This window comes from Ambystoma mexicanum, chromosome 6p, assembly GCF_040938575.1.
Source record: "Ambystoma mexicanum isolate Mex_15411 chromosome 6p, UKY_AmexF1_1, whole genome shotgun sequence".
Classification (NCBI taxonomy): Eukaryota; Metazoa; Chordata; class Amphibia; order Caudata; family Ambystomatidae; genus Ambystoma; species Ambystoma mexicanum.
The window spans coordinates 1,174,160,832-1,174,178,555 of NC_090935.1; the positions used below are offsets into that span (position 1 = coordinate 1,174,160,832).

Consider the following 17,724-nt stretch of genomic DNA (forward strand, 5'->3'; position numbering starts at 1 on the left):
TTTCTCCGATGCCAATACTTGCTTTCCATATTGGCGAAAACAGAGTGCTTGAATATTTTGGCATACAACACCAAGGAGCTCTCGTTTGCACTGCAATGTAAATGGCTCCCTGTGACAACATTTTTGTCACTTGCGTTGTGGGAAACAAACGTGCAGGGCAAAAAGCGGTATACATGCTACCTTTTACCCTGCCCTCTTGCACTTCTCTGTGCAAAGTGAGTTAATGCTGCCTGCCATGGCATGCTAGCATTTTAAAAAGCAATAAAAACCCTTTTAGTTAATTCTAGAATTAGGAAAAATTCCATCCTGTAGTCTTTGTGCCCGATTCTCCCTGGTCCTCCTTAATTGACACTGCTTTTTTCTGTTATCTGTTTGTTCATTTGTTAGCGCACTGAGGCCTATGGCCATGATGCGCTTTAAAAGAATGTAATAATAATAATAATAATAAAAATAATAATAATAATAATAATAATAATAAGGCAGTATTCACTTTTCATTGTGAGCACCGCTTGCCATGCACACATGGCAAACGGCGCTCACAATTACAGTACAATTCAATATAGCTTTATTTCGACACAAAGTCATACAAACATCCAAATTCATATCCCAATGCCATTAAAAGAAATACAGTTTAACTTCAATTATAAATGCTAACATTATAAAGTTTCACAATACACAGATTAAGACGTATAAAGAGGAATAATTCTAAAGAAGTAATATAAAATAAATAGTTGCTTATCCAGATTTAAAAATTCATCATCCCTTTCACAATGGATTAAAATATTTTTTCTGACCAATAGCCACCATATTGCACAATTCATACAATAAATGGAAACTTTACTTTTCTTTCAGTTGTCACTGATACAAGTCTGCTTCCTATCCCTAAGATTCCTGCTATAGTATCATTTCAATTGGGAACACTGCTTACCATGCAGTGTTCCCAATTGAAATGAAACCCTCCCCGGTTGCATGCACCTCGATGCCCCCGAGCTGCTAGGCGCTTTACAAATACAAAAATAAAATAAAATAAAATGTCGGGTAGGCTTTAATTGTAATTGTACACGTTCCCAGCCATGGCAATGTGTACATTAGATACCTATGCGGTCCGCCAGCTTTAAAGCTGACGGACCCCAAAAGGATCTCCAGCATTTGTTCTGGCATGAAAATCCATGCCGGCGCAAATGATGGAGCGTTTGTATGGTGGAAAGGATGGTAGGCGGCAGAAATGCAAGATGTGTTTCGCACTCCTTTCCACGATACATATGATTGAAAATGAGCCGTGGCATCAATGGAGGCATAAAATACTTTATCAAGGCTTTTACGTCATCCATTGACGTTACGGCTCACATGAACATGAGCTCCCAAGTTATTTGCAATGTTAAATTGAAGAGAACGTTTTAATAAACTGAGATATAAGACGCAAGGTTGTCATAGAATTGAGAATGCTGCTACGAGGTTGGAGGGTATTCATTATGATTAGAAATGACAGAAATATATGTTAATGATATATGGTAGGATTAAATATTTTTGCCACCTCATAGAAAAATTATCATAGACAAGGAAATTGCAATTGTGTAAACAAAAATGATGAAAGATGTTGCACTTATTTTGCTAACTTCTCCTGCATGACGTATGGTAACCACCTTTGATTTTCTTTTACTTAAATACATTTTTGGTTGTATTTATACACGCAGCGTGTTTCTTGTCCCAGCATTGTGAGGTGGGATTATACATCAGGGAACCGTAAATAAGGGATTGACACTTTATAATAACAAACATCCTACAACATTCAGTCTTGGCGTCAGGTGGCACCCTGTGACAGTACGAATGTGGCCAAGACATAAGAGTGGCTGTGGGTGCCCACCACTAGCATAGTATATGTTCTTCTCCTGGTTGACATTCATAGTGTGTCTTCAATCAAGGTCTTATAGAACTATTTGCACATTTGTAAAAATGTACAGTGGTTTTAAGGAAACGTGTTTGTATTGAATCCACTGGATGTAAAGAAAACTAACAACAAATTGTCAGTCAAGCTAACTCTGGCCACTAAATGTACATGTTGCCATTATTTGTTTTTATTTTGTGGTTCAGAGGGTCTGTGTCCTGTGGCTGACCAATGATCCTGTTTCTGTCTAGCTTGACGAAGGCATCTTGTTCTTGTGTGATTGTCTGATTGTCGAACGTTGTTACAATTGTTCACCAAGCCCAAGTAACGATTGTATCTCTATAGAGGACCGCCTTTACAAGTTATCTATGGTGTCTGGTTTGGGTCACAGTTAGGCCTGTAATTGACTTGATTAGGCTGGTGGTGATGGCTCTTTTCCTCCTGATTTGGCATGAACGTTGAGCTCCATGTATACTGATTAAAGCAGCCTTGACAAATTGCCTGTTGTATCTGTCCGTTGCACCTGTTCATATGCTACAAAAGCAATTAAGTCTGATATAAATTATCACTGGAAATTGTCTTTATCCATGTATCTATGCTTACCAGAAAATAAAATGGACAAAAATGTTGCTCCTGAAAGTTGTTGAAATCTTACATATTTGAACAACTCATAATTAATGTTGCACAAATTTGAGGCAGTGCACAAATGTGAGACAGTGCTCTATAGCTTTTGTTCTATGATCTACCCTCTGTTTTGCTCCTGTAGAGATGCCCAGTCCTTTGTGGAGAAGTTTGAAGGTGCACTAGGAAAGGGAAAAGGCAGGAAATTCTATGCCTACAAAGTAATGATGACAAAGGTAGGTAGGAAAAAACAGACAGACCTTAAGATATCATTTGGTGGATGCATGCGTGGTGTTGTTGTAAAAATGTTCTGCTACTGGAAGAAAAGTGACCCAATCATCCTGAACCTACCTGGGTAGAAAAACAGCAGAGAAAATTGTTCTACGGTGTGGTTACCCCTTTCAGTAACTCTATTGCTCTGGGGATGATAGCCCCAGGATAGGGCTCTTTGATACCAATGATACAACAAAGATCTGCCCAAAACCTTGATAAATATTGACTTCCGTGATCTGATATTATGGTTGCAGATAAACAGTGTAGTCTAAATATGTCCATAAAAAAGACCTTAGCCATTTCTGCAGCGGTAGGTTTTTTCGATAATGTGGAGAAATGGGCCATCCTGACTGTAACCATGATGGTAGTGCATTCTCTTGTGGGGGGTGGGTTCAGAATGAAGTCTCTTGTGATTTTCTGCCACGGTCTTGAGGTATTGTTGGCTGTAACAGTAATTCAGCTGGCTTGTTTTTGAGAGTCTTGGTTAGGGTGCAGATAAGGCAGGACTTGATATGGCATTTAACAGCAGATATCATAGAAGGCCACAAAACTTGTATCTGAGCATTTTTCAGAATGTCTGGAACACCTCTGTGTCATGCCAGCATGGAATCATGACAGAGATGGATCATAGTATTTTGTGTTTTCCTGATAGGAAGGGACAAACGCTGATCCTTAAAAAGGAATCCTTGATTTTGTTGTAGGTTCCAGGGATTTGAGTTGGACAGAATGTGCCAAAGGAAAGAGGCACTGGTTTCACATTGCATTAGAGCCAAGCAGGTGTCCAAATGATAACTTGCAGGATTGTATTGTATGGCATAGGAGGGGCTTCAACATCAACGTACATGTAGGACAAGGCAACCAATATCACATTTTGGCTTTCTGGGATGTATGTGAGTTGGAACTGATATTTGGAAAAGAAGAATGCCCAGCAGCCTTGTCTGCTGTTCTGACACTCCAAGACCTGTAATGCTTGCAGATTTTGATGATCTGTACGTATCGTAATTGGGGTTGAGGATCCTGTTAGCAAGTATCGCCATGCCATTCAAGCTTGCCTTCTATCTAGGAACTCCTTTTCCAATATGGTAAATGCCTTTCACTGTCGTTCAGGGTTCGAGAAAGACAGGTGATTGGATGTTCTTCTACATGCTTTGAACTTGTTTCAGGATGGTCCCTAAAGCACATTTCGAAGCATCAGTCTCCACAATGAAAGGTCTGGTGATGGCGGGCTGACATAGGACAGGCACTTGTGTGAAACATGTTTTCAATGAGAGAAATAAATATTCTGCATTTATAGACCAGAGGAAGGGAAAACCTTTTTCAGTAAATGGGTAATGGGCAAGACCACACGAGAGAAGGCAGGTATAAACATCCTGTAACAATTGGCCAGTCCAAGGAAACGCTGTACTTACTTCACTGAGGTTGGGATAGGCCAGTCGAGGATACCAGCCACTTTACAGGGATTCATGGATATACCAGACTAGGATATAACAAACCCTAAGTAATGCACTGAGGTCTGATTGAAATGACAATGTTCTGGTTTAGGTAGCAATTGATTTTCACATTACCTGGCAAGTACTTGGCGTACACGGTCCCTATGTTCCGAGAGGTAGGAGGAATAAACCGAAATGTCATCAAGGTAGATGTTGGGATGCAGGTGCAATATCCTAAACATGGAGGGAAGAACAAGCTGCTTATACGAGGCCCCTGAACCAGCAAATGAGTTCAAAGGCATGGGGCAGGCATTCAATTATCCAGAGTCACTCACCGCCCACCATGGCCTGACAGCATCAGCAGCAATTACCCCGCCCCCCCGCTTAGCGTTCCTTCAGCCTTGGGACTTGGCTCCACACTGCACCACTGTGGCCCAGGGGCTCCTGATGCACTGCTCACCACAAAGTCTCACGTCAGTGTAGTGTGCAACAGCTTCCTGGTGTGAATCACAAGCACCTTTTGCTTTTCAACTCTTTTATGCATGCCATGCATACCATCTTCCCTGGGGCAGCTGGGAACTGGGCTCCTGCGCCGGATTCTCAGCCTCCCCCGGCTGCACACAACTCTGCCTCTTGCTCTCAGGCCCCTCCCCTCTCAAACAGAGGGCCTGGACACTCTGGAGAACATGGATGGACCTGCTTCACCTTCACTGGTACATGCACATTTTCTGCTGGTTCCCATGACCTATCCTCTGGACCATTACCCACCCAATTCCGTAGTAGCACAATGCTCGCCACCATCTTTTAGAATCCAGGATTTGGCTTACTTCATGCTCATCTTGTTCCTCGCTGTCACATGCTGGCAGCTCTTGTGTCCTGACCTCTGCATCTGCTGGTTTTAGTTCAGACACTTGAAATACTGGGGGGGGAGTTTCATACCCTTCGTTAACTACAACTGTATCACATTAGGTTTTAACACTTCTACTACCTCAAATGGTCGCACATAATGAGGCTGTAATGTTCGGTCGCCCTTCAATCTCAAATGTGTATATGATAGCCACACCTTATCCCCCACCATATATACTGGGGGAGGTTTTCTCTTTAAATCAGCATATTTCTTGTACGCCTCTTTAGCCCTTTCCAAATTTTGATGAGCCAACCCAATTGGATCTCTTGACTCTGATCTTGTACTGCCGGTACTGTAGACACTACTGGCAATTTATCAGGCAGCACCCCCAGATGATAGCCATATAATCCAAAGAACATTGACATTTGAAAAGAAGCATGATCAGAGTTGTTGTAACACCACCGCTAGCCATAGTGACTGCAAACAATTACTTTTCTGTTGAGCCACCAAACAACGCTAATACTGTTACATTGATTGACTAACTCCCTGTGTCTTCCCATCTGTCTGTGGGTGATAACTTCTGGACAATTTAATACGAGTGGCCGTTTGGTTGCAGAAGGCTTTCAAAAACTTTGAAGTGAATTGAAAAACCCTGTCTGAGACCACCAAAAATGGCAACCCATGTAACTTCACCATTTTCTGCACAAACATCTCTGCTAGGTGCCCTGCCATTGGCACTCCCTTACAGCCATATTTGTCAGGTAACCCACCAACACCCAAATGGTATCACAGCCCCTAATATTGGGCAACGCCGTTCCAAAGTCCATGGAAATGTCCTCTCACAGCTCACTCGGGTATAATAGTGGTTCAAGCAACCCCACATGAGTTTGATGCAATGCCTTATTTCATGCACACACACTCATATTTCCCTATGCATTGTTGTACCATTTGTGACAACAGTGCCCACCAAAACTGCTGTCATGATTCCTGCCCCTCATGTCCCCCTCATGTCTCCAGCCCTCCAAAATGTCAGGCTGGAGCCATGTCATGATCACCTACATGGCCCTCAAGGGCCTCTCCATCCCTCCAAAGACCCACTTGGAGTCAGACTTGGCGCTTGTGGCACCAGACTCACTCACTCCCATAGGATAACATTGGGGATTGGACTTGTAGTGCATTGATGGGGACAAGATGGATGCCCCCACATATTTCGGTTCCCAGAACTGCATGGGCAGTCTAGTCCTTTGGGTGTGGTTCAGCCCAGAGACACCTGGGATACCCAGAGACTATTTAAGCCATGCCCAGGCTGAGAAACATGCTTTGTGGTTTCTGCACCTGCAGCGTGATACGCACCGTGTTGGGATCGGTCTCCAGTAGGCCTGCATCTTTCTTCTGCGCACAGCTCCTGCAAGAACAAGAACACCGTTAGGAACAGCCTTACCTTGGGGCGCTTCTGCCCATCATTCATCGCTTCTTCTGTTCTGCGGGAATCTTCGGCAGAGTCATTCCCATCCTAGCACGCCGTTTCCTAAGGAAAAGGGAAAAGAACAGAAAAAAGGCATTAGTAAGCATTCAGCAAATCTTTGCTTATTTTTAAAGACTGTACGAGCTTCAAACGCTTACCTGAATCCCAGCCGCTCTGGGGGAACTCTGTCCCTGGAACTTCTCATCCATCTGCAAGAGGATTAATGTGGAAACATCTAGAGGCGCCGCACACCGCGCTTACTCACCCCATTTCTTCTTCATAACCGGCATCCACGCTGAAAACGTTGCAGCACCTAAAAGACACAGAAAAAGAACTCAGTTCAATACAAATACAAAAGGGTTGCATCACGCATTGCGCTCTCACTCACCTTCACGGCTACTCATCTCAGCAGCACGACGCCATCCCCGGACGCCAGCCATCATCTAAGGAAGGAAAGGAACGAAGTTAGAGAACTGTCCAAAAGACTCATGATACTTACTTGTCAGACTCTTGCCAGTCAAGTAACCAGGCACCATCGAGCCTGCATCAATCAACGCGCCCCTGCGCTGAAAGCAGGACGGAGAGCACACTTTCCAAGAAAACAAGGTGAGCTGTGGATCAAAGGGAAGGGTTGGACCATGGGGAAGAAGGGGTTCAAGCACACAGAGACAATAGGGAGTTAAACTCTACCAATCCTGTGTTTCAGGCCCAGTCTCCAGTCGAGTAGACTACAGGGAAGGGTTCGAGGTCGTAAGAGGTCAGAACAGGCTGAGTGACATTCCCGTGGATACCTGGTGAGCATTACAGAATACAAAGCCTCACATCAAAATCCACCTGGGCATCATGGAAACATCAGAAACTGACCAGTTAGCCCACATGTTGGGGCAGCTACGTTCCGAAGTACATGCAGCCAGGCAGAAGACCAACACCCTGAGGAGAGAGCTGATAGTAGCCAAAGAACGCACTGATGATTTAAGCCGGCAACTTCTCCAGTCACAAGCAGGGTATGCACCATTGCCGGGAAGCGTGCCATCGATGGCAGCACCATCAGCCAATCCCGTTCAGATAACCCTTTCTGGGGCAGTTCCCTTGGCGCTGCCCGAACAATTTACGGGGGATCCCAAGAGGTTTGCAACGTTCATGAACCAGTGCTGCCTGCAATTCCTTTGTAGACCAGGGGCCTTTCTGAATGACCAATCACGGGTCGCTTTTGTGCCATCCTACCTGAGTGGTAACGCCACGGACTGGTCTGTACCTTTGTGGCCCAAGATGATCCTTTGCTGCATGACTTCAGGGGCTTTCAGCAGGAGATGGAAAAGCTGTTCGCCCGTCATACTCATGGGCAGGCATTAGACAACGAACTTCTGTCCCTACGCTAAGGGAATCAAGACCTTTTAACATACATAGCCATGTTCAATAGACTCGTAGTTGAAGCAGAATGGCCGGTGGAGAAGAGAACCACGTTATTTCATCAGGGGTTGCGGGGGGAGCTCAAGGATGTTCTCGCACAAGTAGTGAACCCCCCGAAAGACTGCTCAGAATTCATTGACCTTGTTGTTCAACTGGATCATAGGTTGCAGGACCGAAGAGCAGATCGAACCAGACCGGACCCTCACCCTATGTATGTGCGTTCAAAGGACAATATTGCCCGCACAACGGAAGGTTCAGGAGAACCAATGCAAATCGGGGGGGTCAGATCCCCCTCGACTAAAGTGGAAAGGGATAAAAGGAGACAGCAGCAGTTATGTCTGTAATGTGGAAGGTCAGGTCATTTCCTTAAAGAGTGCCCTGTGAAGCCACCGAGGAAAACGGTAGGGACCACGGACAAGGAAGATACCATCAAGGAATCGGAAAACTCCCCAACCCGGCAAGTGTAGGGGTCTACTTGTCAAGCGAAGAAAGTGAACTACAGACCTCCCATTTTGCACTATCTGTGGTCTTGATCAACCACCAACAACCATCTCGGATGCATGCAGTAAGAGCGTACATTGACAGTGGAGCCGTTGGGAATTACATCGACCAGGATCTTGCGGCAAAGATGGGGCTTCCGTTACACCCTAAATCAACCACTGACACTGTTACCACTGTCGACGGCACGGAAATAGCTTCTGGTCCAGTATCCCAATGCACTGCAACTTTAACCCTTCTGTGCCAGGATGGATGCCAAGAATCTATTGTTTTCGAACTCATTAAGGCACCACAGTTCCGGGTGATTTTGGGAATGCCATGGTTGGTAGCTCACAATCCTCGAATCGATTGGCGAGCAAAAGAATTGGCCTTTCCCGAGACTTGCGCCCACACATGTTATCGCCAAGAGAAACAACCAATAGACACCAGAACTTCCACGCTTGCGACTGTGGGAATCGGCACCCTACCAAGTGAATACCAGGACTTTCAAGATGTCTTTCAGAAAGAACAGGCTAATACCCTGCCACGGCATAGACCATACGATTGCCAAATCGACCTGATACCCGGCGCACAAATCCCTTGTGGGCGAATTTACGCACTCACTGAACCAGAAAACCAGCACCTGAAGGCCTATCTTGACCAATACCGGGCCAATGGGTTCATCCGTCCCTCGAAATCTCCAGCAGCCAGTCCTCTATTCTTCGTACCGAAAAAGGAGTGGGATTTAAGTGCATTGACTATCGCGCACTGAACCAGATTACCGTAAAAAACCGCTCCCCCCTGCCACTGATCCCTGAATTACTTGATCAAGTCAAAGATGCCCAAATCTACACAAAACTAGACCTGAGGGGGGCACATCACCTTATTCGCATAAAACAGGGGGACGAATGGAAAACCGCTTCTTGCACCAAATCCGGCTTGTACGAATATCAAGTAATGCCCTTTGGCCTTTGCAACACACCTGCAGCATTTCAAAACTTCATGAACGATGTCCTACGGGAATTGATTGATGTCTGTGCTCTAGTGTACATCGGCGATATTCTAGTGTATTCCGCATCAATGCAGGTCCACGTTAAACGCGTCCGATCCGTATTGGAGAAACTCTGTGAACACCAGCTCTATGCCAAGCTCGAAAAGTGCTCATTCCACATCTCTGAGGTGGAATTCCTGGGCTTTATTCTCAGCCCGAATGGAATCCGATTGGATGTACACAAGGTAGAAGATATCCCGAACTGTCCATCCCCACATTTTATTCAAGGGGGTTCAAAGTATGCTGTGTTTTGCAAACTTCTACCGCCAGTTCATCCCGGGATTTTCGCAAATCGTGCATCCCATCACGTCATTGCTAAGGAAAAGCAACAAAAAGTTCCAGTGGACAACAGAAGCCGAGGAAGCTTTCCAGGAACTCAAAGCAAGATTCATATCTGCCCCAATCTTACGCCACTCTCGCCCTGATCTCCCATACCTGGTGGAAACGGATGCCTCAAGCATGGCTATGGGAGCCGTCCTCTCACAAAAGGACCCCGAAATGGGCCAGTTACACCCTGTTGCCTTCTGGTCACGTAAATTCACACCCCCTGAACTCAATTACGCTATCAAAGACAAAGAACTCCTGGCCATTAGGTCAGCCTTTAAGGCATGGGGGCACTACCTTTTGGGCGCCAGACACACAATCACCGTAATAACTGACCACCCGAACCTTCAGTACCTAAAAACGGCAAAGGCCCAATCCTCACGACAACTACGTTGGGCTCTTTTTTTTTGATGAATATGACTACGTGATTACATTTCGACAAGGGGTGAAAAATGGGAAGGCCGATGCCCTTTCCCATGTGGGGGTGGAAGAGCAAGGGTATCAGACGCCTGACCCAATAGCAATAATCCTGAGTGACAAGCTCCTAGGAATCACAGCAACCATGACTCAGAAAGAATTACATGAAGAAATCCAAAACTTGATGAGTCTGGAGCAATTACAAGCGTGGAGTGCACAAGGAGAACATTACATGATAAATAAAAGATCAGTTGCCCTACTTCAGGAATCGTTTATTCTTACCAAACCAAGAACTACTAGAACAAGTCATGTCCGGTTATCATGATTTCTTGATCGAGGGCCACCCCGGAATCGTTAAAACCATAGCCAAGGTAAAACGAAATTATTGGTGGCCCACGTGGTGTAAAGACATCATCCAATTCATCCTATCTTGTGGAGTGTGTGCTCAAAACAGGTCATCCAAGCAGAAACTGGCTGGGCTATTATCACCATTAGAAATCCCACCAGCACCCTGGCACATGTTGTCCCTCGATTTTATTACTGACTTACCACCCAGTCAAGGGTTTAACACTATTCTTGTGGTCGTGGACCTATATTCAAAAATGCACATTTCATTCCTCTTAAGGGGCTCCCAAATTCTTCCACTTTGGCAAAGGCAATTCTTGAAGGCATTGTACAGCTCCATGGGTTTCCTTCAGTTTTAATCTCAGACCGAGGTACTCAATTTGTATCTCACTTCTGGAGAAAATGCTGCTCGATGCCCCTGATCGACATATGGCTATCCACCAGTCACCATCTCCAAATGGATGGTCAAACTGAGAGGACAAATCAGACGCTCGAGCAGTATCTGCGTTGCATGTTAAACCAAGCTGAAGGAAGCTGGTTCGACCTATTATGGATAGCTGAATATGCTTATAATAATTCCCTACACACTAGCACTGGGCAGACACCCTTTTATGCCATGTATGGCAGGCCACCACGTACTTCTGAGTTGGACGTTCCTACAACCCTGGAAATGCCAGCAGTCAAAACCTTGCACACAACCATTTCTCAAACCTTTAAAAGGGCAGCTGAACATCTACTTCAAGCTAAGAATTGCCAAAAGAAGTTTGCTGATCAACACCGAGCAAAGGCTCCCAACTACCAAGTGGGAGACAAAGTCTTGCTGGCGTCTAAACATGTGTCCAATCACCGTCACCTCCGTGATAAATCCTGTGGCGTTCAGACTAGCTTTGCCGTCAAACATGCAGATTCATCCTGTGTTCCACGTGTCTCTCCTTAAACCTGTTCAACCTGGGACCCGGGTAGCAACGCCACCGCAGCCAGTAGTAGTTGCCGGGGAACCAGAATTCGAAGTCAAGGACATCCTGATTTCAAAGTATGTCAGATCCAAATTATACTACTTAGTAGACTGGAAGGGGTATGGTCCACAAGACAGGACATGGGAGCCTTGTGAGTACATCCATGCACCTCTCTTGCTTAGACAATTTCATTAAAACCATCCAAACAAACCAGGACCAGACAGAAGAGCCACCTTGAGAGGGGCCTTGGGGGGAGAGTGCTGTCATGATTCCTGCCCCTCATGTCCCCTGCCCTCCAAGATGTCTGGCTGGAGCCAGGCCACAATCACCTACATGGCCCTCAAGGGCCTCTCCATCCCTCCAAAGACCCACTTTACTCACCGCATTTATTCTTCATAACCGGCATCCATGCTGAAAATGTCGCGGCACCTACAAAGACACAGAAAAAGAACTCAGTTCAATACAAATACGAAAGGTTCACATCGCGCATCGCGCTCTCACTCACCTTCAGCGCTACTCATCTCAGCAGCACGTCCCTATAGTAATGGTATGTCTCGCACCCATGAGATAATGCATCAACTCACCCAATGCATCCTTGATAACCAACAATTCTCTGTCTGCCACTGCATAATTGCGTTTGCTAGGGGACAATTATTGTGAAAACGAAACCTTGAGATTCATCATACCCTTCTCATTATGTTGAGACAATATAGCCCCCACCACATCACCAGATGCATCTGTCTCCACCTGAAATGGTATAGCCATATTTGGATGTATCAATATGAGAGCAGTGGTAAATTCTTGTTTCAATGTCTCAAAGGTCTCTCCTGCTTTCTCGTCCCACTCAAACCTAACCCCTTTTTCAGCAACCTTGTAATTAGAGTCGCTGTGTCTGAGAACCTCAGAAAAAATCTGCAATAGAAGTTTGCAAATACAAAGGATTGAACATCCTTCACCTTCTTAGGCACAGAGACTGCACCACTGCCCTTACATTAACCAAATCCAGCAGAATCCCCTTAGGTGTCAACACATACCCGAAAAAGGCCACTGTAGTTGTCTCAAACAACAATTTTGCTAATTTCACATACAACTGATTTTCTCGCAGCCTCTGCAGCACCCGTCTTACATGTGCTCTATGTTCTTCCTTCAATATAGAATATATCAAAGTATCATCTATGTAGAGCACCACAAAATCATTCCCAAACCCTTGTAATACCCCTTGCATGTAAACTGAAAGGCTGTACGGTTTTACTCAGCCCGAACGGCATCACCAAGTATTCAAACAAACCAAATTCATTTCTGAATGCTGCCTTCCATTAATCTCCCTCCTTCACCCTCACCAAACGGTATGCACCCTTAAATCCAACTTCGTAAACACCTGTTCTGGCCGTATCTGATGTAGTAATAGCAAAATTAAAGGCAAGGGAAACCTGTTCTTCACCGTAGCTTTGTTCACTGCTCTATAATCTATTCAAGTTTGCAGCGTTCCCTCCTTTTTGGGTATGAAAAACAAAAGGGACAAAACTGGTGCCTGAGAGGGCATTTAATCTAAGTACTCAAGTAGATTCACATTTTCTGCCTCCGTCAGTGCATAAATGCGACTACAAGGCAATGTGACGTTGGGCTCCAACTCAGTGGCAAAATCATATGACTCATGAGGAGGCAGTGTCTCTGCCTTCTTCTTGTTGAACATGTCTGCATAATCTTGACACCAGGGCAGTATTTCTTTGTTAATGATACACACATGATGAGCAGAGCTGACACTAGCCACTATCTCGACAACTGGTTTCCCCATATCGTCATAATACTGCGCTTACTGCTTTTCTGTAAAAGACACTGGCCCTCATTACGACCCTGGCGGAAAGTGACTGACCTGACCGCCATAGCGTAAATAGCGTTTCCGCCATCGCACGACGGAGCAAAGTGCGGCCAATTCCGACCCATCGGGCACGAGCACTACGCCATGGCGGAAGTGCAAAGTCCGCGATGGCGGAAATGTCCCCAAAACGCGCCTCACCGCCGTCGTACGGCGCCCTAGGTGCAATTCCGCCACCCATCTTAGCGGTCACCGTAATGAGCGGCAACCGGAAAGTACGGAGACCGTAAACATACGGAAACGGAAGTAAAAACATGGGCCCGGAACGGGAAACAGCACGCCGTACACCTATAAAATCAGAATTCCCACACAACCATTAAAAATACTACCCTGAGACACATCCCAACCCGTCGTCCACCCCAGTGAAAGCAATAGAAATGGGAAAAGTAGCGAAAAAAGCGTGCGACCGCAAGCGGCAGGTCCACTTCTCCCGTGAGGAACTCACCGTGCTTACAGAGACCCTCCAGGAGAATGCTGCCGTCGTCTTCTCCACGCAAATGACCAGGACGGCACTTGCGAACAAGAAGGCCATATGGGCCCTGGTGGCACAGCGGGTAAGTGCGGTGGGGACCGCACCCCGCAACCCACAGCAATGCAGAAAGCGATGGGACGACCTGCGGATACGCGTACGGAGCATACTATCCGCCAATCGTAACATTGCCACAGCTACCGGGGGAGGATCGGAATCACCCATCAAGTTGACCCCTTGGGAAGAAATCTGTGCCTCCACCATTGGAATGGAGAGTATAGAGGGAGTCGGAGGGATGGAGAAAGGAGTGCAGACATCCGAAGAATCCGGTAGGTGGGCCAACTAATACAATGCCAAATCCACAATGTCCAATCATGTGAAGTACCATGTGTCCACATAGTGCAACAGTAACACATGTCCAGGAGAACGTCCACATACATTGGCCTGACAGTGCACTTTAAAACTCACATCAAATACATAAATAATTAAAAACCCTAAAAACACCCTCTACACGTGCAGCAGGCACACCCTAACTGCAGGCTGCAAAACAAGTGCATCCTCAATCCACACAAAAATGAAACCACCTCCAAGGCCCCGACCCAAATCACCCACAGGTACCACCCCAATGCATGTGATACATTGCCATTCCAATTTCAACAGACCCATGAATAACGCTCGCCCTCCTTTACTCCACCACAGGGTCTGATTCAAACGACGAGCTCCAGGACACCCCTACCAGCACACCTGCAAAGAGGGCCAAGACCAACGGCCAAAGACCCTCCACCTCAGCTGCACGCATCAAGACACGGCAGCAGCACAAATCAAGTGGCAGCACACAGGAGGGAACATCAACAGGCACCCCAGCAGCCAGCATGCCCACAACAGCACCACCACAGGTCCCTCCAATGGATGCCACAGAAGGCACTGCCTCTGGTGGCAGCAGCACCATAGGTGACACTCCATTAATGGCAGCATGCTCCGACACAGAAGACGGGGATGTCGAAGTAAGATCCATCCATGACCTGTCTCAATCCCCCTGTTTGTTTCATCCCGTACACCATGAGGATACCACGCAGGGGCACCCACAAGACGACGACTGGCCATCCCCCACAAGCCCTGTGGCAAGGCAACATGAGGTGACCAGCCCCTCTGTGACACCACCGCAAATGGCCATGGCACAGCAGAGGCAACAGTCCCTCGACCAGGTGATCGTGCAACAGCAGCAACTGGCCACGCTCCTCAAGGACCTTGCTGATGAATGTGGGGGTACCAAGGCAGCCATAGAAACAGCAACTGAGACGCTTAGGGCAGAAATGGAGAGAAGCACCGAGAGCCTGAGAGTACAAACGGAGAGAAGCACCGAGAGCCTGAGGGGGGAACTGCATGCAACGTCCAAAGACGTATGTGCTGAACTTGCCGCTGTGCGCCGTGTGCTCACTGAGCTCTCACAAACCCTTAGGGACATGCATGGACGTGAGCAGGCAGAGACATCATCCGTTGCAAGTTCCGTCCAGGGCAGCCCCCAACGTAGATCTGGGAGGAACCTGCGCTCCACAGGCAGGGGTGCCCCTGATACCCGGAGAGGGGGCTTGCAATAGCGTCTGCCCACTGACAATGTGCATCTTTGGACACTGGTGTTCGGGGGGGAGGTAGGAGGATGGAGGGGGGTTGTTGGGCTTACTTGGGTGGCGGGTCGATGGGGTGTGTAACATAATTTCACATATGCTATAAACATTTCACAATCATCCAATGAGATGTGTGGACATTGATCTTTGTGTACGAGGCCTTTATAGGCGTACAGTCCATATTGTGCATGTTCCAGACACACACAGTGCCACAAGTCCCGTGTCCATGTATCAGCCACCAGGCGTGAGTGCTAGAAGCATGAATCTATGAGAATCTGACGAATGTCACGGCCCTCCTGTGCCTCGCGGACTCCTTGAGGTGCTGCCACATCCCCACCCTCATCATGACCATCTTCAGGTGCTTGCAGTTCTGCGTCAGGGGGCATGGGCACATTTCTACGTACGCACATGTTGTGTAGCATGACACATGCCATGACCATCTTTGCAACCTTCTCATGGCGGTACAGGAGTGCCCCGCCAGACCTGCTGAGGCAGCGGAAACGAGTCTTCAGTAGGCCGAATGCCTGTTCTATGACTACACGGGTACGTGAGTGGGCATGGTTGTAGTCCTCCTCATGCTGGTTCTGTGGGTTCCGGAGTGGTGTAAGGAGCCATCTCTTCAGTGGATACCCGGCATCACCTGTATGTGGACAATAAAGGATGTTTGTGGAATGACATTGCTACGTACGCACCCCCCCCCTACCTGCCAGGTCATTGCCGCATCACATACCCCACATTATCATGCATGAAATGAGACTCACCGAGTAGCCAGGATCTGTTCCCTGCGTGTCGCTCCATGTAGCGTGGTATTGTAGAGTTCCTCAAGACCATAGAATCATGGGTTGATCCAGGAAATCGGGCACAACAATGTGTAATGATCCTGTTGGAGTCACACACCATTTGTACATTAAGAGAATGAAATTGTTTTCGGTTGCGGTACTGGGCCTCCATGGCATGTGGGACGACCAATTCCACATGGGTGCAGTCGATGGCACCAATGCAACCCGGTATGCCGCCAAGTGCATGGAATCCCACTTTTGTGTTCGTAATTTCCTGCTCCGAGCGTGGTAAAGAGATGTAGTCATCTGCGTGCTTCAGGAGGGCATCGAGCACTTGCAATAGTGTCCGTGAGAACAGTGGCTGTGAAATGCCATGCAACTGTCCGACTGTGTGCTGGTAGGTGCCTGTGGCCAGGAAGTGGAGTACAGACACCACCTTCAGTAGGGGTGGGATGGCGGTTGGGCTATCTATCATGCTGACAAGGTCAGCCTGTGTCATGTCCACAATGGCGGTTATGGTGTCCCGGTCCAAACGGTAGAGGGTGTGGATCTGCTCATCAGTGAGGTTGAACGGATGAGCTCGGAGGCGTGGGATTGCGGGCTGCCTGCGTGGTGGTAGTGGCTGTGCTGGTGGGCCTTGCTGGCCCTGCCTTGCCCTCCTCCTCCTCCTGCGTCTCCTCTGTGCGGCCGGTTGTTGTAGTAGTTGGTGTTCGTCTTCTTCTTGAAGTTGGAGTACTTGCAGTGCTATCAGGTCCCCCAGGGCCAACATCGCTAGTCCTGCCGGTAGCATTTTGGAGTGGGTGTGGTTGTGGGAGGGGGTTGGGTGTGCAATTTATGTGTTTTCAGGCTGTATAGCCTCCACCTGTGGTGATTCATTCCACCTGTGCCAGCTGCAATCCCCTTTGGGCGAGCACCGTACCGAGGTTCACCGACGGGCGGGGCGTCCCATTTGTGAGTGAAGCCAGTTGCCATTTTCACACACTGCCGCACTACATGGATGATTTTGTGATTTCAAGCGGTCACAGATGCCTTTTCGACGTGATGTTGCAAATGTGGAATTCGAAGGACAGCGCTTTCGGTTTTCAACTAGCGGCGAGGAGACGCCCACAGGTCTGACTGCAAATATAACGTTCTATTGTTTAATGTCCTTGGGACAGGGGCCATGGCGAGAATGCTATGATTGATATGAATAGTATGGGATGCGCAATAGCGTAGTGGACAAAAAGGCAGGACGTTCCCAAATACATGTTACTTCACAACACTAGAATTCCGGGCTGGAGCACAGTGGATTTTGCAGCCTGCATTACGCACAGACTCCATGGAAGTTTCAAATGTGATGTGAGTAAATAATCAGGCGTTTTCATACCGGGATGAGGGAATGATGTATGGATGCATGGACAGATGATTTGATGGAGAGTTTGCCATGTACAGGGCTTTTTGGAATCTATCCACCTCCCCTGCGCTATGTCATGCA

The 17,724-nt window shown here is 47.2% G+C and overlaps 1 protein-coding gene across 1 annotated transcript in view; it reads left to right on the forward strand.

Moving 5' to 3' along the window:
* Positions 1–17,724, forward strand: part of LOC138510283 (transmembrane channel-like protein 2-A) — a 614,464-nt gene that overhangs the window by 8,127 nt on the left and 588,613 nt on the right. Inside the window, exon 3 of the mRNA XM_069625813.1 lies at positions 2,652–2,742. Within this exon, the coding sequence (XP_069481914.1) occupies positions 2,652–2,742 (91 nt within the window). The remainder of the gene's footprint in view (positions 1–2,651; positions 2,743–17,724) is intronic.